A 26,601-nucleotide genomic window follows, 5' to 3' on the forward strand; every position below is an offset into this window, starting at 1 on the left:
CAAACCCAATTTAGTCCAACTCACAGCTGGAAGTATTTGATGTGTTCAATGCCCAAATTGAAAAAGGAGTATATTATAAAATTTTAAGCCCCTTAATGAAAACATGTTATGAAAGACAGCTATAAAAATCATATTCGCAACATTCTGTACCATACTGTGAATTAGCTTCTGTCTGACAACAGCTGGGAAACAGGTATAGAACATTTCTGAAGAGCTCAGTCAATAGTCATTTTAGGTTGCTTGTAATGGTGGTGAGAAGTTAAATAAAACAATGTGGGGTGTGGGAATCAGTAGACAGCCCTTCATTGTGCGCTGTATATAGTGTTCATGGCCCTCTCCCATTAAATAACAATGACAACTCTCCCCCTCCATCATCATCTTCCTGCCTCCCCCTCCCACACACATGTTCAAGGGAAATGGTGCTGCCTTCCTGTGAACACCTCATTCAATAGAGAATTCGACTGCTTATATGCCACACAACTGATGCTTTGATTTAGAAACATCAATTCAGAGCTATTTCTTTCAGGGCAGAGAAAACAGCTCTAAATGTAAGAATGATGATTTAATTTTTACTTTGTAATTAAGGAATATTTTTCACACAGAACAATTACTTGTATAATGGTTACAAGTGTCAGACATTTATTTCTTTGTATTTTTGGATGAACCACATAAAATTTCCATTTTTTGGTACTAAAAATTATCAAATAACAGTAATTTTATATAGTTCATATAGCACATTGATGCATTTAATCATCAGAATAGTTGAAGCCATAATTCCCATTTTATAGGTGGGAAAGAGAGATATGGGGAGATTTAGTAACTTGCCTAGGGTCACACAGAAGCATGTTAGGAAAGTTATGCTAAAATTAGGTAGGCATTCTGGCTTTCATTGTCAATGTCCTTGACCATGATATGACAGTACCGGTAATACCCTAGGTCAGTGCTGCCTCTTCAGGTTGTCAGCTCCCAGATAGAAAAGCCAGACCAGGAGAGATTGGGAAGAAATTGAAAGAGGGAGATTGGTTGGTGAAGAAAGGAAAGGGCTTTCCCTTCAAAGGATACAGGTGTGAAATGACACGACCTCTAGAGGTTGCTGTAATTAGTTCATTGGATGGGGGAAAGAGTGCAGCTACACTTTCTAGTGAGGCAGACAGTAGGTAAGCTGTGAAGGGTGGACCCTGATAATGACAAAGTGGCTGCCCTCTATCCTCATGTATTAAGTAAGGGAATGACATGATCATATTTGCACGTTTGAAAGAGCAATCTGACAACTGGGTGGAGAACACAGTGAGCTAGTTAAGAATATGAGAAGACAAGGAGTGACAAGATTCTAAACAGAGGACATATCTAAGAGCCGAGGACCAGGTCACCTCCAAGTACTCTGAAAAAAAGGTGGCTGCCTAGCCTTGGGTAAATTATTTAGTTTCTCCATGCTTCAATTTTCTCATGTACAGAATATGAATAATAATACCAAGCTGTCCCTCATCTTTTGCTCACACACATCTGTACCATAAAATTTGATTACACTTCTGATATAACTAACCGACAATTATTAGTGTCTTGTGTCCATAGGACCACACAGGGCAGGGAGTATGCAGTTCATTCCTTCTTTCGCACCTCTGGTGGTCCTGCTCCTACACAGCCCCTGGGCCAGATCCCACTTCCCTGCACTTGGCCTGGCCCCTGGGGTGAAGTTCTTTCTCATCATGATTCTGAGTCAGGGTGGGGGGAAGTCAATGACAAGGATTAGGGTTTACCTGATAGTTAGCATGAGCAAAAATCTTTACGGAAAAGTCTGGAACCAAGGGCATGCAGGTGTTTCTCACCCCTGGACTCCTCTGCTGGCCCATAGAACTCCCAAGATACTGAGATAGGGGGCCTCCTCTGGGAAGAGTGGCCTTGGCAGCAGCACCTGGGGCCTGATTCCCCCATTGTATTATCTGCCTCTGACGCTCAGTGCATCCCAGCACACTCTCGCCCTGCTCCTCCATCAGTACCCACACTAATTACTGCCATATACCTGAAGCCACAGAGCACATCCTGAGGGCTCCAACTGAGCTCTATTTGCCTTCTTGGGAAAACCTGCTCAGACCATGTCCTGGCCTCAGCCTGGGTTAAATGAGATAACCCTTCATTTAAACAAACAAACAAACAATCTTGGTGTTTGTTTTTCCCCCCTGACTTCTAGTTCCTTAATATAGCAGATAGTTGCCACTAGCATTATCCATATAGGGCAGGGGTCTCAAACTCAACTCAGCATGTGGGCCGCAGAGCAAGATCACAGCCATTCAGCGGGCCGCACTAGGTCTACAAAAGGCAACTGTTACGCAACACTTTTCTCACTGCAGTTGAAAACAAAAAAAAAAATTCAGTACAACAAGCACAATCGTACATGCAGTTTACTCAGTGTCACAAAACGACCAGAAACTGTAGTTCGCATCACAACTGCTGTTAACTAAGCTAATATCTAGCTAGGATGCTAGAGAAATGAAAAATACAAGTAGACTCCTAGGCTTACTTAATTTTATCCAAAATATTTTGAACTTCGTGGATTAGTCTGCGGGCCACACAAAATTGTTCGGCGGGCTGCATGTGGCCCGTGGGCCGCAAGTTTGAGACCCCTGATATAGGGTATGATCCCCCCACCTCACCCCACCCCCGATAAGAGAATAATTCTAAATTTCAATATGCCAAATATTCTATTATAATTGATGTTTATATAACTAATAATCTAGGCATGTCTATTAAAAAAATTCCCATTTCATGACCTCCCCCACAACACACCAGCACCCTCTTCTCCTCTACTTTTTTCCTATTGCACTTGACATCCCAAGTACCTTATTTGTTCTGATAATTATTGTCTATCTTTTTCAACTACCAATGTCAGCTTTGTGCAGAAAAGTTTACTTTTGTTCAATGCTTTATTTCTAGTGACTAGAACAGGGGTCGGGAACCTATGGCTCGTGAGCCAGATGTGGCTTTTTGATGGCTATATCTGGCTTGCAGACAAATCTTTAATAAAAAAAAATAATAACGTTAAAAATATAAAACATAAAGGCCATCTATGACAAACCCACAGCCAACATCATACTCAATGGGCAAAAATGAAAAGCAATCCCCTTAATATCAGGAACAAGGCAGGGGTGCCCCCTTTCACCACTCTTATTCAACATAGTTCTAGAAGTCCTAGCCACAGCAATCAGACAAGAAAAAGAAATAAAAGGCATCCAAATTGGAAAAGAAGAAGTAAAACTATCATTATTTGCAGATGATATGATATTGTATATAGAAAACCCTAAAGTCTCAGTCAAAAAACTACTAGACCTGATAAATGAATTCGACAAGGTGGCAGGATATAAAATCAATACTCAGAAATCAGAGGCATTTTTATACACTAACAATGAACTGTCAGAAAGAGAAATCAAGGAATCAATCCCCTTTACCATTGCAACCAAAAAAATAAAGTACCTAGGAATAAATTTAACCAGGGAGATTAAAGACTTGTACTCAGAAAATTATAAAACATTGATAAAAGAAATCAGGGAAGATACAAACAAGTGGAGGCACATACCGTGCTCATGGTTAGGAAGAATAAACATCATTAAAATGTCTATATTACCCAAAGCAATTTATAAATTCAATGCAATACCGATTAAAATACCAATGACTTACTTCAAAGATATAGAACACATATTCCAAAAATTTATATGGAACCAAAAGAGAACATGAATAGCCTCAGCAATCTTGAAAAGGAAGAATAAAGTGGGAGGTATCACACTTCTGGATATCAAGTTATACTATAAGGCCATTTACTCAAAACATCCTGGTACTGGCATAAGAACAGGCATATAGATCAATGGAACAGAACTGAGAACCCAGAAATAAACCCACACTTTTATGGACAACTGATATTTGACAAAGGAAGTAAGAGCATACATTGGAGTAAAGACAGCCTCTTCAACAAATGGTGTTGGCAAAATTGGACACCTACCTGTGAAAAAATGAAACTAGACCACCAACTTACACCATTCACAAAAATAAACTCAAAATGGATAAAAGACTTAAATGTAAGCTGTAAAACCATAAGCATCCTAGAAGAAAACATAGGCAGTAAGCTCTCCAATATCTCTTGTAGCAATATATTTGCCAATTATTCTCCACGGGCAAGTGAAATAAAAGACAGGATAAACAAATGGAACTATATCAAACTAAAAAGCTTCTGCACAGCTAAAGACAATAAGAACATAATAAAAAGACAAACTACACAATGAGAGAATATATTTGACAATACGTCTGATATTTACCAAAATTTATAAAGAACTTGTAAAACTCAATACCAGGAACACAAACAATCCAATCAAAAAATGGGCAAAAGAAATAAATAGACATTTCTCCCAAGAGGACATACAGATGGCCAATAGGCATATGAAAAAAATGCTCAACATCACTAATCATTAGAGAAATGCTAATTAAAACCACAATTAGATATCACCTCACACCAGTCAGAATGGCGCTCATCAACAAAACAACACAGAATAAGTGCTGGCGAGGATGTGGAGTAAAGGGAACCTTCCTGCACTGCTGGTGGGAATGCAGACTGGTACAGCCACTGTGGATAACAGTATGGAGATTCCTCAAGAAATTAAAAATCGAACTGCCTTTTGACCTAGCTATACCACTTTTAGGAATATACCCCAAGAACACCATAGCACTGTTTGAAAATAAGAAATGCACCCCTGTGTTTAATGGCAGCACTGTTCACAATAGCAAAGATCTGGAAATAGCCAAGGTCCGTCAGTGGACGAGTGGATTAAAAAGCTTTGGTACATATATACTATGGAATACTACTCAGCCATAAGAAATGATGACATCGGATCATTTACAACAACATGGATGGACCTTGATAACATTATACTGAGCGAAATAAGTAAATCAGAAAAAACTAAGAACTCTATGATTCCATACATAGGAGGGACATAAAAATGAGATTCAGAGACATGGACAAGAGTGTTGGGGTTATGGGGTGGGGGGGGGGAGAGGGAGGGGGTTGGGGAGGGGAGGAGAGGGAGAGGGGTAGGGAGGGGAGGGGCACAAAGAAAACCAGTTAGAAGGTGATGGAAGACAATTGGATCTTGGGTGATGGGAATGCAGCATAATCAAATTTCAAAATAACCTAGAGATGTTTTCTCTGAACATATGTACCCTGATTTATCAATGTCACTCCAGTAAAATTAATTTAAAAAAATATAAAACATTCTTATGTATTATAATCCATTCATTTTCTACTGCTCATATTCATGGTTGCAGGTAGCTGGAGCCAATCACAGCTGTCTTCCGGGACAACACCAAATTTTTATTGGATAATGTGTAATGTACATGGGTCATTGTACGGCTCTCATGAAATTACATTTTAAAATATGTGGTGTTTATGGCTCTCTCAGTCAAAAAGTTTCCCGACCCCTGGACTAGAACATCAATCAGTATATAGTAAATTCTCAGCAAACATGTTTTAAGTGAGTGGATAGATAGATAAATGAATGGCTAGATGGATGGATGAACAGATACATGGATGGATAAATGGATTTGTATAGAACTAGATGTCTTAAAACCAAGGTTGTACCCACCAATAATAAATATATCTAGTAAAACCTGCAGATCCCAAGGAAAACATACTAAGCAGGATAATTTTTCTAAAATAAACTTGATAAAATGTATATATATCCTGGACCTTACTAGTACTGAGGGCAAAACCACTTTCTAAATAGCAGTTGTTCACTTGCATTTAAAATGACAATGAGGCCCTGGCCGGTTGGCTCAGCGGTAGAGCGTTGGCCAGGCATGCAGGGGACCCGGGTTCGATTCCCGGCCAGGGCACATAGGAGAAGCGTCTTTTGCTTCTCCACCCCCCCCTTCCTATCTGTCTCTCTCTTCCCCTCCCGCAGCCAAGGCTCCATTGGAGCAAAGATGGCCCGGGCACTGGGGATGGCTCCTTCGCCTCTGCCCCAGGCGCTAGAGTGGCTCTGGTCACGGCAGAGCGACGCCCCAGAGGGGCAGAGCATCGCCCCCTGGTGGGTAGAGCGTCGCCCCTGGTGGGCGTGCCGGGTGGATCCCGGTCGGGCGCATGCGGGAGTCTGTCTGTCTCTCCCCCGTTTCCAGCTTCAGAAAAATACAAAAAAATAAAAATAAAAATAAAAATAAATAAAAAATAAAATAAATAAAATGACAATGAATTACATTCTTCTTGCCCAGCACCATTGGTTTCAGGAAAATATGCCTTTGTATATATTACAAAATCTATACCCAAGTGTTTTTCTTTTCAACCAGCATTAAATTTTGCTATAAAAATGTACATTAATTTAAGTGAATTCAGCAGAATGATTGGACTAGAGAAAATAAAATTAATTATTTATGTCATCAGCATTTTAAAATGCAGAGTGGTTATCAGAACATACATAATTATAAGTAATGTGATTATTTTTAATAATAAAACCACTGTTAAGATAATTAATATTTTTAATAAAAACAAAATTTTGTTCTTTGAAGTTACAAAATGTATTTTGTTTAAGTATTTTTCATGGGAATATTTGTGCACCCTGTTTACATTTTTTAAACAAATAGTATAAATTTTTCATGAGTATATCCAACTTTGCCAGAAAGCAATAGCAGTGTCTCATACATTCAAATACTCTTCCTGCTTGAATACTAGTTGGATTTCTTTATGGAACTTTCCACAGGAATAAAATGCCATTGACTTCTGTGGGATGTTATGAATATGAAATAAACATGTCTCTGACAACCTAGCAATGTTTTAAAATACTCAATATTTTCTCTTTTTTGAGTAGATTTGCTAATTTCACTCTGAAAACCACAGACTTGTTCCAATACAATTTCACTTATGTTTACTGATTCAGCTCCACTCCATAATTTAACTTCTTACTACTACTTGCAAACATTGGATCTCCAGTCAAGAATCAGACTTGCTCAAAGCCGCCTTCTCTCTTCTTTCTTAAGATTTTTGAAACAAGATGAAAAGAAAAATGAAAAAGCCAATAGATTCCTGATGCCAGGTAAAGATACCTGAGTCAATTTCTGCTTGGAATTTAAAGGACAAGGCTTCACTATTTATTATTCTTATGTAGTATGATCTTCTTACCAAGAAAGATTTATACAGGCTCTACAAGTAGAGTACAATATAATTTATAGACTAAAACGGGATGCTTTTGAGAGTCAAAGGGGATACTATTAATAATATATAATTACACTGGAGCACCAGGTACACATGAGGGTGATATAAGAAAACTGAGAAGAATGGCCACCTGTTTAAAAGTCAAGGATGGAATCTATGCTTCATTAAATAATCATCAGAAGACCTAATTAAGAGCATCATTACTAGAGTCAATGAAATTTTAGAAATCAGTACAATTCAAGAGATTCCAAGTTCACTCTACTTATTGTAGCAAGGTAGCAGGCCAAAGTACAGTGAGGTTAATTGAGCAACTTGTCCAAATTACACTACAATGTAGTGATTTTGTTGAAAGTCAAAACCAGGTCTCCTGATTCATTGTGCTCTTTCCATTATACTGCACTCCCTTGAAGTAAAAGCCATTACAATGGATCCATGTTCTCTAGCGCAGTGCTCCCCAACCCCCAGGAAAGAATAAATAACTTACATTATTTCCATTTTATTTATATTTAAGTCTGAACAATGTTTTATTTTTAAAAAATGACCAGATTCCCTCTGTTACATCCGTCTAAGACCTACTCTTGATGCTTGTCTCAGTCACGTGAAATATTTATCCGTCCCACCCTAAAGGCCAGTCCTTGAAAATATTTTCTGACATTAAACTGGTCCGTGGCCCAAAAATGGTTGGGGACCACTGCTCTAGCGTATGTACATAGCTTACTAAATATTTTTAAAGGACAACCTGAAAGAGCACAAAATGTGTAACAATGCCTAGACCAGAAGAAATGTCACAATTTTGATCTTAAAACAAACCACATAGCTCTACTCCCTATTCTTTACAGACTGAAATCCTAAGGGATTAATGTTGCCCTTTTATGGCAACATTAATGTTGAGTAAAAGGGCTTACTTTTACTCAATTATGTAAAGCTACATATACATCATAAGACAGGGGTAGTCAACCTTTCTATACCTACCGCCCACTTTTGTATCTCTGTTAGTAGTAAAATTTTCTAACTGCCCACTGGTTCCACAGTAATGGTGATTTATAAAGTAGGGAAGTAACTTTACTTTATAAAATTTATAAAGTAGAGTTATAGCAAGTTAAAGCATATAATAATAATTACTTACCAAGTACTTTATGTCGAATTTTTGCTTAGTTTGGCAGAATAAACCTTTATAAAACAACTTACTATAGTTAAATCTATCTTTTTATTTATACTTTGGTTGCTCCGTTACAGCCCACCATGAAAATGGAACGCACACTAGAGGGTGGTAGGGACCATGTTGACTACAACTGTCATAAGACATTGCCAGATTATTCTGAAGATGAGTGATCATTTAACTACCAAAAATCTTATGTAGAATTCCTGCCCCTTCCCCCAAGAAGCTCTCAGCATCCTGAAAATTTTTATACTAGAACTATGGAAACAGATTTTTGGTCTGTTTATAAATTTTATAAATATTTGCTTCTGAGATTATCATTACAGGAACTTTTATTTTTTGAGATGAGTGTGTCTTATGGAAACATTTTGATATTAAATAGTCTAAGTAAAACAAATTTTATGTAATCCATATAAAAGGTATTTTTAATATTATAAAATTCATATTTATAAAGTTATTTAATCACAAGGGTTGAGAAATGTAGTTTCTAGTTCATGATATAAATCATGCCTTTTAAAAGTAAATATCAATCTGAAAATTGCTCATTATTCAGAGAAGTAAAACTTCTTTTTCTTTTTTTAAAAAATATTTTTAGTTTTAAGTGGCAATGTAAACAAGGTCTTATGGGATGACATTTTGATGAATACTATTTTATGTTCCGTGACTCTGTGAAAACCGAAAATACATTTCTCCCCTACTACTTGCCCTGCAGGGTGGCTGAACAAACCTCATCTCATCTATTTGAAATGAATCCAATTTAATTCTGCTTGACCAAAAATCTGTTTCCATAGTTCTAAAACATGCAATCACCCCAAGGTACATTGCCGTTGTAGTTAAAGTGGCTCAGTGTTATCACTGAGGAAAATACCCTTTGATTGAGAAAACAGTCCAGGATGGTTTTTGTAACATAAAATGACCCTTTCTGGTACATAATTTAGTAAGGCAGTTGATCAAAGCGCATAGATGATCACTACCTATGGGGTTTATAGGAGAATGCTTCATCCAAACTGCTAAAATGAGTCCAGGATTACAGTCCTAGAAGTAGCATTACAAATCGTTTAAACTTCCAAGATTTTGACAATTCTAAGAAACAAATATTTAAATTTTTCAGGTATCAGTTATCTTTGTAGTAGGAGGGCCATTTAAAAATTGACTGTGATGCCTGACCAGGTGGTGGCGCAGTGGATAGAGTGTCGGACTGGGATGCAGAGGACCCAGGTTGGAGAACCCAAGGTCGCCAGTTTGAGCGTGGGCTCATCTGGTTTGAGCAAAGCTCACCAGCTTGGACCCAAGGTCGCTGGCTCGAGCGAGGGGTTACTCAGTCTGCTGAAGGCCCATGGTCAAGGCACATATGAGAGAGCAATTAATGAACAACTAGGGTGTCGCAACGAAAAACTGATGATTGATGCTTCTCATCTCTCTCCGTTCCTGTCTGTCTGTCCCTATCTATCCCTCTCTCTGACTCTCGCTCTATCTCTATAAAAAAAAATAAAGAGAGAAAGAAAAATAAAAATTGATTGTGAGGTAAAGAAAACTTGTAACAAATTATTCTGTTACTCAAAAATAAAAACTTCCTTTCTTCCCTTCATGGTCCTCCCATATACACACAGTGCCTGTGATCACATACATATCATTAAAAAACAAGAGAGAGAGAATTTTAAAAACTGTTAGTCCAACTTTAAGACACTGTTGCCCTAATTGAATATGTGAACATATTAATCCCAATAATATAATTGCTGTATATGGTCTGTTAAAAATTCTAAAATTTTAACACATCTATTTTTTAATGAACCTAGTAATCTTTTATTTAAATCAATTCCTCCTTAAATGAACCAAGTAATCACTAATTGATTAGATCATTTACCTCTATAAACTTCTGCTGTCTTTAAAAATGTAATAGCTTATAACAGGAGACTTTTTTAATTGTCAATTAATGAGCAGTTAACTTCTTTTACATTAATATTATAAATTGCATATATTTTTATTTCCTCATTTGTAGGTGTTTAGCTTGAAAATAAAGTAGCTATTTTACACATTTTTTTCTTAAAGATTTTATTTATTGATTATTTTAGAAAGAAGAAAGAGAGAGAGAGAGAGAAAGGAGGAGGAGCAGGAAACCTCAACTCCCATATGTGCCTTGACCAGGCAAGCCCAGGGTTTCAAACCAGCAACCTTATCATTCCAGTTCGACGCTTTATCCACTGCACCACCACAGGTCAGGCCTTTACACATTTTTTTGAAAAAAAAATGTCTTAATATATAACAGTTACTAATTGGTAAAATATACAAAAACAAAGCTGATCATGGTTTCCTTATTTTGGGATACATCTGGTTGAATTTAGGGAACTGTAATCTCATTAACAATGAAATAAGAGTACTAAGAAAAACATCTGCTACTTTCAAATTTTATTCATGGGAACATTTTTATCCCATTATCCTAAAATGTCCTCTTATAAATTATTTTATTTAAAGAAAATAGTCTATCAATTGTTCTATGCTTCATTTCTTCTGTATCTGATTCACCTTAACCTGCTAATTGTTAAATAAACATTCAACCAACAACAACAATAACTAATCACCAGTTACATATTAGAAAATAATATCAAATGGAAATATTGGACATGTATAAATCTGTCTAAAGTCACAAGTCTTTATCTGATGGGCAAACTGTTATTATCAATAATACAAACAAGATAGAGAAAAACAACAAAATAATTACATATCTAAGCACAATATTTTTACTAAAATGTATGGATATATATATATTATATATTCTGTATGAACAGGGGTTTTTCTTTGTTGCTGCTAATGTATCCCCAGTGCCAAGACAGAGTATGGCACATGTAGATTGTTCAATAAATACATATTGATACACATCCTATAAGACTGTCCATTTTACTTTGTAGCCAGATGTAGAGAGAGGAAAGAGAGCGAGAGAGAAGAAAACGTTACATATACACTACACTTATGAATTTACAAAATCTATCATTTTTGATCTTCTCTCTTCTGTTAGGATATTTTTACTTCCTCTATTCTGTCTCTCCTTCAAAGAAAATATCAGAATCTATTTCCTTCTTTCTCTGGTAAACTTACGTTATTTAGTAGATAGGGTGCTGATACAAGATAATTTACCTTCTTTTGCTCTCTAATTTTGAAAATTGGTCTGTTTCAAACATTTGAAATAAAAGAAATTTTAAAAATAATTGTTATCCTTCTTGCATCCTAAGAATGTGAGTTTCTAGAAGAGTAATGCATTTGGAAAAGCTTTGTATGGCACCTACGGAAGATACTATTAAAAACAGAACAAAAGAACAATCCATTTTAGATCAAGGAGAACACACAGTTCTGAAACAGCAGAATAGCCACAAATGCAATATGTGTCAATAGGCATGTAATAGAATTTAATGGCATTTCAACAGTATTTTGATAGCTTTTCATAAAATGTAACCTCTATGAAGTAGATAGTTGTTTTTCTTGTTCTTCAACGACATAATGCCAATACCTAAACCAATGCCTGATAACATGACAGGTACTCAATAACTGTTATCTTGATTGCATTAATATACTTCCAAGTTGTACAAATTCAACATTTAAATGTCTGTTTTTCAAAAATTATAGTCACAAGATTAAACAATAAGCTCACGGAGTAGATTCTAGGTGAGGGTAGTTAGCCATGTATCATACAACCTATGTTAGTCCAAGATGGTTTTAAAGTACCATATTTGGGGTATTTGTCTTCAGATAAACTAACAGTGAGTGTTTCTTATAGACAGTAATACATAAACCTATCACCATGAGAACCACATGCCTACCAACTCAAAACCTTAAGACTTCCAAATGAAACGGAAATTTTGTAGGCAATTGCTTTTAAGATTTTCAAATTTGCTTTTATTTTATTTTAATGAAATGCCAAGCTTGAATGAACAAGGCCTTTCAAACCCTTCATTAATCTGCTCGCTCATTTAACTTAAAAAGTGAAAATCCTATGTAATTAGCAGACAATCCCCTCAGTTTGAGTGAGACCAAGGTTACTGAATTAAGACTATCAGCAAGCAGTGAACAAATCAACACAAAGCAATTTATAAAAGCCCACAAATCTCAAATCAAAAGCATATATACATTTCATAGTTAAACTGAGAGAACTATATTAAGCAACTCTGAAATGAAGCCATCATGCCTGAAATCAGCAACAATCGCATTTTAACAGACACCAACACAGAAAGGTCCACTTTCATAATCACAGTTTCAAAATGAAGGAATGAAATGTGCATACTCACTTGGCTAATAGGTTCTTTCGTAGGGGGCTTTCCTCTTCTGGCTGTGCTAGTAGCCAGGGTTGTGGTGGTCTCCATAATTGACGTGGACATCTCTGACTGCATGGCAGTGGCTGTCGACTCTGTTGTCATAGAGGAAGGCACTTCACCAACCAGTCTCACATTTCCCACTATGGCGATGTTGGCATCATTTTCGGCTGCCATATTCAGAACTTTCAAGCCATTGTAGTAAAGACCAGAGAGCTGGCCCTGGAAGGGCTGGCCCTGCTCTTTCCCGCCAATTATTATGGTTGCTTGGCTATTGAAGATTGTGAGCTGACGCCCTGTAAAAATAATATTACATACATGCAAAAATGTTGATTGTGAACTCTACAATCTACAAAGGATGATAAAACAGATCTTTCATGGGGTGGATAATGAGAGCAATAAACTATAAGAGAGGCATTTGACTCATAATTCATTGCTGATAAATGAGGTGTCCATGGAATGTATAATCATTGGCAAATACTTGTAAATTCTTGACTTATTGTAAATGTAGTGCTTTTGCTAAAAGACCAATCAAAGATACATATGTAAATCAATTTTTAGTGGATCCCTTTTCCTTTTACCTCGATCTTATACTGTTAGTCTCTTAAATCTAAATTATTAAATTTAAAAATGTGACCTGTCTAACACTTCAAGTATTTGTTCTTCTAAAATCACCACTAATAATACTTCTAATCTATAGCAGCTGATATCTAATTTTAAATTTCTGGTAAAAATTTCCTAATTCTCTTAATGGCCACAGGTATCTATGTATGCTATTCTTTAGAAATGTTTATTTTTTTGAAGGTAATAGTCCATTGTTATTTAAATTATTCTATTTTTCCGGCAATCACACTGAAAAGAAATGCATGGTTTACACTGAGCATGTCAGAGACAAAAAAAGAAAAAGAAAGAAAATTCAAAAATATTTTTCTGATTGGCTTTCAGCAAGTCTATTAAAACAAAACAGAATGAAAAAAATAATAGCTTCAGATGTAAAAAGCGGCTTCAGGAATGGTACACAAACCAATGGAGAAATTATGGCTCATTTCCATCAAACAGCAATCCTCATCAACAGTACCAATATCATCAAATTGAATATCCAGTTTTAGCAGATTGCTCTCTGCTCATAAAAAGCATGCACACAACTTTAAGTTCAGTTTTAATTAGGGCTTGTTCCCAAATGCTCTTAGAAGTTTGCAAACGTTAAAGGGACTTCATTTTGACTGGCAATCCATATTGCCCACTATTTAAGATGCCTAGAGTTTAAACCAAGAGTTTGTTTTTTTTCTGGACCATAATGAAGATATCAGAACTATATATATTTTAGTTAATAATTTAGAGGCTGGAACATGTCATATAATCTATGAATGATTTATCATTTTGGGTTAATGCTTGCTATGAGTACCTTCATAGATTGAGTTAGTGGATTATATTTAACAGTCCCTTTAACCTTAAATTAACAGGGTAAGATTATTAAACAGCTGGTACGTCTAAAAATGTATAGAAATTATTATACAAGGTATGCAAATATTACTATCTACATTTTACTGTTTTAAATTTGTTTTTAATTTAGTTTTACGGAAAATTTATTTTTTATGTTTATTAGTGTTACAATGAAGTACTACTTGGTTATGTTCAAATTATTTTTTATTTGAAGTTTTAATCAATGTTTTTTACCTTTGTCGAGTAGCCATTCATCAACTACTCGACCAAGTCGATATGGAATTCGCTGTCTAGCAATCGCCAGGCGCTCGTTATCATTGTTTCCTTTAAAGTTTAAAGAGACATTTCATTGGTTAAAATCTGTAAGGTCAAAGGTTAAAAGTTAATACTTAAAGCTTGAGCTATACAGTTGCCACATGATTTTTTGAAATTTGGAATTTTAAAAAGCTCTACCTAGAACATTTCATGTTTCAGACTTGTCATTCATTCATTTATTTTATTTTAGCAAACAAAATTATTCCTATGTTAATTGAAAATTAGAAATCTGCATTTGAGCTAGGTTATTAAACTTATGTTATAGACAGACCCGAACAACCAATTTAAACAGCATATAATAGCTTTACAAAAAATGACCATTGATTTCAGGGTTTTGTCTTTTTGATGTTTCTTATTAACTAGTTAAACATGTTCAGGTGAAACAGGTTTAAGTTTTCAAAATACATTCAACCTCTTATTCCAGATTAGTAATTTATGAACACCAAACTTAACACCAACTTTGGCACACTGAAGCATCTAAAATAGGCCTAACATACTTTATGTCCTATTCAGAAAATAGAAATTCATATTCATCTCATTTAAAGAAACCACAGAGTCTGAATAGTTCTTATATAGTTCACACAAATTAGTTTATCAATCACTTGGACATCACAAGAGAATATATCTTGCATCATCCAAATATGTTATTATAGGAAAAGGCTTTGACAAAAGTGACTTTGAGTGTCCTGCAGTTTCTTTTAAAGCTTAACACATTCAATTGTATAACAATTTTGAAAAAAGTTATATTTATATATGTTTTTATATACTGAAATATCTGCTTTTGTATTAAGCTATTCTAAAGATGAGGTGATAGATTAAGGAACAAATACAAGCCACACACAGTGGTCCCTACGTATAGATCTAAACTAAGTGTGAGCCTTGCTTCTTTGAACAAAATTTTTCTGATAGAATCACAGCTTAAATTGACCTTGAATAATTCTTGCAAATAGATAAGTGTTTTCTTGATCTATAAAGCACTTAGCAAGAATCTAGACTGCCACCTCAGAGCTTAATCATGTATACTGCAAAACGTTTTTTATTCCATAAAATGAGCTACCATGGAATTTAAGCTAAGGTGTTTTGGCAATAGCTCAGATGAGGACTCAGAGGTGAAAGAAACAAGGGGAAGTACTACCCATAAAGAAGACAGGAACATTTTGTTAGGGAAGATAATAGATATCAATTTTTCTTATATTGGGAATAATGTACAAGCTTTTTCTTATACTAGTCTCATTAAACACTATACTTATTACAATAAGCCCACTATTATATTGGTCACGCAATTTTAGAGTAATAGAAAAGAAATATCATTTAGACCTTATGAATCTGCCCTCTGTATATATAACTGGAAATAGTACATACATTTTTATTTAATTTAAAATATAAGTATCGGTTCGAAACCCTGGGCTTGCCTGGTCAAGGCACATACGGGAGTTGATGCTTCCAGCTCCTCCCCCCTTCTCTCTCTCTCTCTGTCTCTCCTCTCTCTCTCTCTCTCCCTCTCCTCTCTAAAATGAATAAATAAAAAATTAAAAAAATATAAGTATTAAAGAAGTCAATATAAAGTATAATATAATAAAAACATTTATATGTATTTTTCTCCATTATGCAATCATTAAAATGTTATAAAATAATATTTACCTTATGGAAACATGTAATATTTTTAGTATTAATAATTTTAAAAAGTACAAGGATACAAGTAACTTAAATTTCATGCTTATTTTCATTTTTAAAAAGTATGCAAAATTTGTGTGTTTATTTTTTTTTTTATGTGCTCATATACACATATATTTGGAAAAAGGATACTAAAATTTAGTACTGGTAATCTTAGGGCAATGTAATTATTAGTGAATATGTGTTTTTGGCTTACATGTGTTTGATGTAATAAACATGTTTATGGGCATAATTTGAAAAGCAAACATGAAATATTTTTTTAAAACGTATAGATATTTTTGTTGATTACTACTCATTTCAATTCACACTGTTACAAATCGCCTGATGACTATAATTAGGTGGCTCCTCATGATTTTTTTCTTTCCACAGTGTTCACATAATCAGGAACGATCCATTATTCCCTCAGGCATCATCCAAATCTAGACCAATTTACAATTTCAGTACATTAAGAGAGTTCTCTGCATCCTCTTGGCAATAAATTCCACCCATGCTCAACATGCCAGACAATATCTGATCACGCCACTTGTCAAATCTTTTCCATTGCCTTCAGGATAAATCTCAAAACTCTAAGGAGGTTTAGGAGGACTTTGATGATCTGGAGGCCTCTTTCCTCCCCTGACCTATCTCACGGCCGGCAATACCTTGCTCTCCTCTTTTATACTCACTAGGCTTCTTTCAATTTTTTTAAAGCTCTACTTTTTTCTTTAAGCTTTTGTACATGTAGCTTCTTTTATTTGAAATACTCTTCCTCACATCCACCCTATCTTTACCTTGCCTTCCCTAACCTGGATCATTAATGAAATCTTCTTGGCCAGAGCATCATTTCCTCAAGAGCTCTTCCCTGATGGCCCAAGTTAGATTAAGATATATAAATATATGCTATTCTCAGTGCCCTTTAGAAAAAAGTGTTGGCTTTGTAATTGCATATTCAATAAATATTTTCCTTCTAAGCCCCAAAGATCCATGAGGACAGGTAATATTGGCAGTGTTTATTGTACTCTCAGTGCTTGCACAATACCTGTCATATAACCTCTTATGAAATATATATAGAAATAATGAAGGAAATCTTATTTTTAATTCTGATAGTTTCTGTGGCACCATTATCAGATCCTTACACCCTAATAACATTCACAAGAAAAAAATTAAAGCAAATACTTGTGTCCAGATAATTGACCTTATATAGCTAAGCTTCCCTATGTACTTTTTTAAAAAAAAGTCATATATTTAATACATTTATTAAAAAGTCATATATTTATACATTTATTATCTTTAAATTTTTTATTTATTGATTTTAGAGATAAAGAAGAAGATAGAAAGAGAGAGAGAGGGAGAAAAATAGAAAGAGCTTGAAACTATCAATTGGGTGTGGTGGTGTTACTAAAAAACAGGGAGAGAAAGAGAAACATTGATTTGTTGTTCTACTTATTATGCATTCATTGGTTAATTCTTGTATGTGCCCTGATTGGGGATTGAACTCACAACCTTGATGTATTGGGACAATGCTCTAATCAACTGAGCTACCTAGCCAAGGTCTATAACATCTTTTAATGATTGTCCCTGATTTGAACATCATCCATACAGACAGTTAATTCATCAATTGCTTAATAATAACTGTCCCACAAAATAGGTTATCATAGTTATTATTAATAATGGAAGCAGAGAGAAAAGTCTAAATAAGACAAGGGAAGAAAATTGAAGGCTTAATATATTCTTTTTAAATAACTTCGAATAAGAGGACATAAAACACATGATACAAACACATACGATTGACTCTTATACCTTTGACTGTCACTCACATGACAATATGACTGAAATGATATGACTTAAGTCAATAATAGCTTTTGAGGATTCTTGATGAGACTCAACTAAAACAAGAACATAAAATACGCTTTCCTAATAAATAAAAAAGAGGTCATCTAACAACAACAACAAAGATAAAATAGAGTAGGTATCAGAGATGGGTGTAAAAAAACATAATAAATTTTAAGAAAGGCAGCCACACAAATGGGGTCATACCATCCCATAACCCATGAATGTCAGATGCCTTCTAGTTCTGAGAGTATTTTTTTTTTCTAGCTGAAAGATGTGATTTTTTAAATCAAAGGACAGACTTTATTCTTTGTTAGGTTAATGGATGGAAAATCATATGGTGCTAACTTTAATTTAATGTATATTGACTTTTTCCTCCAAATTCTTTATTCTTCTACTATAATAAAACAAGCCTGACCAGGAGGTGGTGCAGTGGATAGAGTGTCAGACTGGGATGTGGAGGAGCCAGGTTCGAGACCCCGAGGTCGCCAGCTTGAGCGCAGGCTCATCTGGTTTGAGCAAAGCTCACCAGCTTGGACCCAAGGTCACTGGATTGAGCAAGGGGTTACTCGGTCTGCAGTAGCTCCACGGTCAAGACACATATGAGAAAGCAATAATGAACAACTAAGGTGTCGCAACGAAAAACTAATGATTGATGCTTCTCATCTCTCTCCATTCCTGTCTATCTGTCCCTATCTATCCCTCTCACTGACTCTCTCTCTGTATCTGTAAAAAACAAACAGAAACAAAAAGAAAACAAACAAACAAACAAAAAACAAATGACTTCTCTTGTAACAAAATTATTCTTAAATCCACTGTCCACCAAATGAAAGAACATCTAAATAGAGTACAGGGACAATGTCTTTTGAACAAATAATTGACAAACCCCTTCTATTAGGTATAAAATGGTTCAGATTGTTTATGTTTGCCTGGAATAAGACTACATTTTGTCTCCCTCATGATTTTCATTAACAAGCTACATAAAGAAAGTGGTAATTGAGATATATTTTTTAAAGAAATTGCTTAAAATGTATTTCATTTCCTTACAAACTCATTCTGATATGTTAATTTGTAAAATATCCAGTAACGTTGTATGATTTTGTTCATTTAATTTAATTCTGTCCTTAGTTTAATATATGCCTAACTTTATACGCAATATAAAGGACATGAAACCCACTTGATTAGAAAAGGTCAAAGAGAAATATAATTTCCGATGACCTTTCCTTTTCTTTGGAAAAGGTTGGGCTCTAATATAAAACATGCTGGGATATAGAAATGTTACATAGAGCTTTTGTGGTTTGTCAGAGGAAGCAAGTTTAGACTTACAGGACAGATTAATATCATCTTTAAGCTCCCTAAATATGAGGTAAGGATAAAGCAATGATGATCCACTTATAAATGATCTATTTATTTTGCAATTACTAAAAGGGTCCAGCAAGGATTTCAACTACTTTTTAAAAAACATACAAATCAACTCAGGCAGTTTACTAAGCATATAAATTAGATTTAGGAAAACAGAGCTTCTTACTAGTTAAAAGATAATAATTTAGTCTCATATTTCCTTTACCCTAATAAAAGTGGGACAAGCTTTTTCTTTAGATTTCTTTTTTGTGCACTTAATTTTATTTGAGTTAAAATATGTTGTTACCTCCACAGAAAATGTCACCAACAACGTACAGGTCTCTGATAAAGTAATTTTCAAGCAATAAAACAGTAAGTAAAAACTGAATTTATTTTTATTTTTTATGGCTGAAGAATTCAGTATTTTTGAGAAAAGGCCAGCCCCCCTGTAGTAACACCACTGCACCCAATTGATAGTTTCAAGCTCTAAATGGAGTGGCCACTGACGTCTAAGGTATTAAAAGTAATGGATATTTCAAACAAGTTCCAAGGGTGGAGAATCAAGAAAAAGTCTGATTATTCAGACTTAGAATATAACATCCTCTATTTCTATTGAATCCCATATAGTTTAATTTTCCACCTAACTAATAATATTTGGTTACACCCTGGTATATTAATTTTGTCTGAACTAGTAGACTTAAAAGAAACAAGAGTAATTTCAAAGATTGAGAGTAAGCAGCAAAGGAATAATAAAACTCAAATCCTTGACTTGGAGTTAAATTTCATGGTGGGATTCAGAGAACAAAGAAAAAGAAAATTGTAATCATGTTTTTATGACTGTAGGTCAGTAGAGGCAAGCTATATAAACTTTGCTTTTCCTAGATATTCACCCGCTCAAGTGTAATGTCTCCTCGGAAATAATAGTGTAAGTTTTTGACATAACACAGTAACATCCTTTGAAAAAAAAATAAGGAAAAGCAATGCTATAAACCGCACATTATTCTAGAATAATATGAAAGTAAAAACAAGCTACTCGCCTTCCAAAGACTTGTTATCTTCTGAGTTTTTAACATTGGGAAAGAAAAGACAAAAGGGTTGCGAAAAACTCTGCACACTTCCAGAGAAGACTGGGAGTCTTTTTATACTCTTTGCTTGTAAATGAGAATATGGCATTTGGATATGCCTAGGCTCATAAAGCAAAGTCAAAGCTTAACATAGTTCTGTAAAATACTCTAGTTTAAAAAGCAGCATTACCACATAACTTTCAATTACATATTACAAATACAGTAATGCCTAGCATAGCTGACAGTGTTTCAAATAACTGGATTTTGAACACCCCTGACACTCTTCAAGGAATAAACTTGTGAAAAAAAATATAGCTATTCTAAAGAAAATATTTATCTTACGTGTTACATCATTTCCTATATCATTAGCTTATGTATCATATATACATTTATTTTGCCTCTTCCTACTTCTCCAGTTTCATCTTGAAATATTTATTTCTGACTCTTTAAATTCTAATTACTCCGGACTTCCTTCAATTCCTTTAACCAAACTAATCATTTTTAAAGATGCCATACAAACTTTCTGCTTCTCTGTGTACTTCTCAATGCTCTGTCTACACACATGTGCTTGTGCTTACAGGTGTCTGAGTCTGTCAAATTCATTTGCCCTTTAAATATTAGTTTATATGTTTCTCAAGAAAGCATTACCTGTGCTCCTAACCTCTATGAAATTAGCCTAGAGCCTTCCATAATACATTCTTCCAACACTTAGTAAGAGTATCTATAATCACGATGACGTAATTTTATGCAGTTGACTCTAGATTCTACGTTCTTTTGTAAGCAGGGGCCATGTTGCTTGTTTTCATAATATATATGTTAATTGATACATAGATATAGAAAAATACTAGAAAATAGAAAAATAATGCACTGGGTGGCTTTTAGTTTTATGCATCATGCTACTTGTTTATAAATGTTATTTCATTAAGTCTTTATATTGATCCCAGACCATAAGTATGTTTTATTTTATAGACAGAAAAATTGAAGCTCGGAAAGATAAGAAAACTAGTACCGTGTCATGTATAATAAATAGCAGAAACATTTGAAACCAAAAATATTTGACTCCAAAGTTATCCCATGGCATAGTTATTAAAGCAATGTCTCAAACAACCAGAGTCATAAAAGCCCAATATCTTCCTTTTAATCCTTATGGCCCTCTCCCATATAATGGAAAATGTCATGGTCTTGTCTAGAAAGGTTCTACTTTATAAAGTTTGGGGTGAGATTGCTCTCTTGGGCATACAAAATCAATAACCTTCCTCAAATCCTTGAAAATTCCTCAGCAGGATATTTTTTATCATAACTATTTTATAGATCAAGATAGTGAAGCAGAGGTAAGTAAAGTGATCAAAGATCTACTACAATTGAAGTCCCAGTGAGGAACAGTATTTCATTTTCTTCCTTTTATAAAAATGCCCTGCCAGGCATAGCCACTTGAGACAAAAAAAAAATGTTCCAGGCACTCCATGTCTTTACCTCTGACCTAGAAGACAAGCCCCAAGCATAATAATATACCTAGTTCACAGCTGTTTTGTGGCTGACCCTCTCCAGAGACAAGCTGGGAAAGGAGAGAGGGTCCCCATCATGAGTCAAAAGACCACTGTACTTCGTCAGCTTCTGAGAAGACGGATGGAACACTGCAACATGTTAAAGTGTATTTTGCTTGTACTTTACATTTTTACCTTTTTTCTTCCTTGTCCATCTCTTATCTCTGCTTTTTCCTTTACACATCCCCAGGAATCCGATTCTTTTATGTCATTCATCAATCACCCATGGCATGTATCCATCCATATCTACCCTTACTAGATGTATCTCATGTACCCAAAAGATTTCAGCTTCCTTTTCTAGTACTAATAGTTAAATACCTTGTTTCTTCGGTATATCTTAGCTAGACATTAGGAAAGCAATCGGACACAATGAAATCAATATAAGCACTGACTGTGTACTTTGAAAGCACTGAATCAGGTATACATCAACACATCACATAGGTGTTACTGTCAAAGACCTCACACTTTGGGCAGTCAAGGGACAGAAGGAGGAAAGTTAAACGAAAGTTTAAGATGATAGATAATCCGGCATAAATACATGATTAATCACCATTTAAACTATAGTTACCACTAGTTACCACAGAAGTTCAGAAAGAATGGTGGATTATAAAAGACAAAGATGATATGACAGAACACAAAAGATTTTATAAATCACAAACAATTTAAACTGTATTGAAATAATAGGTAGATAAAATTGTGTTGTAATGTGATTATTAATCCCAAAAGGGCTGTAAATGATTATGCTCTTTTTTTTCTTTTTGTATTCTTCTGAAGCTGGAAACGGGGAGGCAGTCAGACAGACTCCCGCATGCGCCCGACCGGGATCCACCTGGCACGCTCACCAGGGGGCGATGCTCTGCCCATCTGGGGCGTTGCCCTTTCACGACCAGAGCCAGTCTAGCGCCTGAGGCAGAGGCCATGGAGCCATCCCCAGTGCCCGGGCCATCTTTGCTCCAATGGAGCCTTGGCTGTGGGAGGGGAAGAGAGAGACAGAGAAGAAGGAGAGGGGGAGGGGTGGAGAAAAAAATGGGTGCTTCTCCTGTGTGCCCTGGCCGGTAATCGAACCCGGGACTTCCGCACACCAGGCCGACGCTCTACCACTGAGCCAACAGGCCAGGGCCTGATTATGCTCTTTAACTTCATCAAGCTACACATCTCTAAATCTATTTTTTAAATAAATGCATTTTCTAATGGATATATATTTAGTCTCAAACTAATTGCAAATATGAATAAAAATGGTTAAAATATTTATGCCATGAGGAGTGAAACATGTAATGCAATGTTAAAACTACTAAAGAAAATATGCAAGTTGGCAAGAATCTGAGGGCAATGTGCAAAAATGAAAATATTTGTGTAGGATGGAGGGATGATGAGAACCTTTTTTCAAATTTTTATTTATTATTAATATTATATTTATAGATTTTTAAAATTTTTCTCCCCCCAATTTTCTTTTAAAAAAGGAGAACTTGTGTAAATTAAATGTAGTATGTGAATGCAATGCTATAGCAGGAGGAGGCGGGCCTACCCAAGTGCCCCTGCAGCTCACACAGCTGATGAGAGCACAGTATGCTCATGTAGGGCAGTGCCACCTTTGTGACTAATGCTTTGGATGATTCCCCGGCTCCTTATGGGAAACGGCAGGCCTTTGTATTCAGTTAAACAGTATCTTCTTCTGAGACTACTGTGATGCTGAGCATGAAAGGCCGCAGACCACCTACTGCAGAGCTCAACAGTGCTTGGGGGAAGAAATTAGAAGCTCAGTGCATTACTAACTGGCTTAAGCAATTTCTTCCTTCATGTCCCTCTGTTAAGTGGGACTACATGAAGCTATCTAGCATCCATTTATACGAAGACTTGCAGAAGCTCTTCCTCTTAGCTACTGCCATTTAAAAGCTTTATTTTGGGTATAATGCCATCAGATTAATTAGAAATGAAGGTAACCTTGTGAACTTTGGCTCTTATTGCATATGGGTAATAAATAGCAATTTACACATTCTCTTCTAAGCTTTCCTATGATGTTGGGTTCCTAATGCAGAGACTGGGATGTGATATCAAAAATCAGCAGCTAGAAATAAAAAGCAACAGGGACAAGCAGATAACAAGAAACAGAAGTATGTGGAAAACTAAAGGTCATACTCTGTTATCAAGCATACTACAGAGTTCTTTAGTGCTACCTGTGTAGCATTTAAGACAGAAGAATGGTTTAACAGCCCCCAAACCAACCAGGCCACTGATAGACATCACTCAGTGATGAGAATATGAAAAAATGAAACATAAGAACAGCCTCACATTACCTTACAAACATTTTGCCATATTCTCAGACATGAGAATCTTAAGCACTTTCTAAATCATGTCTAACATTTAAGCTTATCTACCCTAATAGGAACTCACATGTATACTCCCTAGTTCTTAACCTATGAAAATCAAAGAATTATACTGTACAGCTGGATTTTCTACCTTCTCACACCAACTTTGACTTTTAATCTTTACTCTGAATATTTAGAGTGGTCAATAAACACTTCACACATAGTCTGCTATGGTCTATGCATGGGACCAACAAAGTCCCTTATTTTCTAGTAAAGAACAATAATTCTGATTACTATTGCATTCTAACCTCATGTTCAACAAACTTCAGTCTCTCACTTCCACTTGCAATGGGAATGTGGGAAGATTTTTCTCAACTAGAAAGATGGGTTTTGTCAACTGCACACAGTTATTTCTGAGTAAATGCTTTGAAACTGCAAAAGCAGGCCAGGATTCAGCTGCTTGATCACTGCCAGTCCTCTTCAGTCTTGTAAAATGGAAATGCTCAAATAAAATATCAACTTTTTTTTGTAGGAAAATTAAATACTGTGGATTTTACCTTAAAACAATTCCCCAAATAAAAATGTATTTTGTCAGCAACTATGTCTTAGAAGCAAGAATGCATGTGCTCAGATTCATTATGAAAAGAGAACCCTTAATTTACTTGGCTTCACTGTTGACTAGCTGTATAACATTGGGCCTATAGCATAATATCTGTGAACCTCAGTTTTCTCCTCTGTAAAATAGGTATAAGTGATATAATACATGTACATTTCTTTTTTCTTCTTCTTCTTTTTTTCCAAGTGAGAGGAGGGGAGATAAAGACAGTCTCCTGCATGTGCCATGACTAGGATCCATCCAGCAATGCCCATCTGGGACCAATACTTTGCCCTTCTGGGGCCATGCTTGCAACTGAGCTATTTTTAGCTCCTGAGGTAAAGGCTCCATGAGCCATCCTCAGTGCTCAGGGCTGATGAACTTGAACCAGTTGAGCCATGGCTTCAGGACGGTACAAGAGAGAGAAGAAAAGAGGAGAGGAGAGGAGAGGAGAAGAGAGGAGAGGAGAGAGGAGAGAGGAGAGAGGAGAGAGGAGAGAGGAGAGAGGAAGGAGAGAGGAGAGAGGAGAGAGGAGAGAGGAGAGAGGAGAGGGGAGGGGAGGAGAGAAGAGAAGAGAAGAGAAGAGAAGAGAAGAGAAGAGAAGAGAAGAGAAGAGAAGAGAAGAGAAGAGAAGAGAAGAGAAGAGAAGAGAAGAGAAGAGAAGAGAAGAGGTGAGAAGGAGGGGTGGAGAAGCAGATGGTTGCTTTTCCTGTGGGTCTTAACTGGGTATCGAATTCAGGACGTTCACACACTGGGTCGATGCTCTACCACTGAGCCAACTGGCAGGGCTATGTACATTTCTTTTTTTTTTTTCTTTTTTTTTTCTGAAGCTGGACAAGGGGAGGCAGCCAGACAGACTTCCGCATGCGCCCGACCGGGATCCACCCAGCACACCCACAAGGGGGCGATGCTCTGCCCATCCGGGTCATGGCTTTGTCGCAACCAGAGCCACTGTAACGCCTGGGGCAGAGGCCAAGGAGCCATCCCCAGCACCCGGGCCATCTTTTGCTCCAATGGAGCCTTGGCTGCGGGAGGGGAAGAGAGAGACAGAGAGGAAGGAGAGGGGGAGGGGTGGAGAAGCAGATGGGCGCCTTTCCTGTGTGCCCTGGTCGGGAATCAAACCCGGGACTTCCGCATGCCAGGCCAACACTCTACCACTGAGCCAACTGGCCAGGGCCTACGTACATTTCTTAATACAGTGCCTGGCACACAGTAAGTATTCAGTAAACATTAGCCATTATATTGTGGTTATGACATTACTTATCTAGTATAATTTGCCTAATATGCCATATTTAGAAATATATAGATCACAGAAACTGTTTCTCACCCACCCAAGCATAGGAAAAGAGTTGAGGTAGGTGTGAAGAAAAGTGGAAAATAAATCTAGTTCTCTTTCCCAAGACAAACAAAGGCCAGGGAACAAGATTTATTGTAAGTGATGTCCAAACCCCCATAGATATTTTATCAAAATCTCTGCATTTTTCTCCTAAGCAATGTCAGATTCATTCTCAGAGTTTCATGCATGGCTACCTATAAGCCAAGGGGAACAACTGAAAGGAGGTCATTAACTTGAGAAGGTCACACAAAAAGAAAAAAGCCAAAAGGCACATGCCCTGAGGGCAAATGGAATTCAGGGACCACCACCTGTTCTGTGCAGCAGCATGATGACAAAGCTGCTCCTGGAATTAAAAAATAAAGAAAAAAGCCTGACTAGGCGGTGGCGCAGTGGATAGGGCATCGGACTGGGATGCAGAGGACCCAGGTTCGAGACCCCAAGGTCGCCAGCTTGAGCACGGGCTCATCTGGTTTGAGCAAAATCCCGCCAGCTTGAACCCAATGTCGCTGGCTCCAGCAGGGGGTTACT

The 26,601-nt window shown here is 36.2% G+C and overlaps 1 protein-coding gene across 22 annotated transcripts in view; it reads right to left on the bottom strand.

The window, feature by feature from the left end:
• NRXN1 (neurexin 1) overlaps nucleotides 1–26,601 on the bottom strand; it is a 1,279,091-nt gene that overhangs the window by 145,866 nt on the left and 1,106,624 nt on the right. For 13 of the 22 annotated variants that reach the window (XM_066267106.1, XM_066267104.1, XM_066267097.1 and 10 more), the window contains 2 exons: nucleotides 14,324–14,413; nucleotides 12,623–12,942 (listed from right to left, as the gene is read on the bottom strand). In XM_066267106.1, coding sequence (XP_066123203.1) covers nucleotides 12,623–12,942; nucleotides 14,324–14,413 — 410 coding nt within the window. The remainder of the gene's footprint in view (nucleotides 1–12,622; nucleotides 12,943–14,323; nucleotides 14,414–26,601) is intronic. The other 9 variants (XM_066267113.1, XM_066267112.1, XM_066267110.1 and 6 more) reach the window with 1 other exon arrangement.

Source organism: Saccopteryx bilineata, chromosome 3, assembly GCF_036850765.1.
Source record: "Saccopteryx bilineata isolate mSacBil1 chromosome 3, mSacBil1_pri_phased_curated, whole genome shotgun sequence".
NCBI classification, from domain to species: Eukaryota; Metazoa; Chordata; class Mammalia; order Chiroptera; family Emballonuridae; genus Saccopteryx; species Saccopteryx bilineata.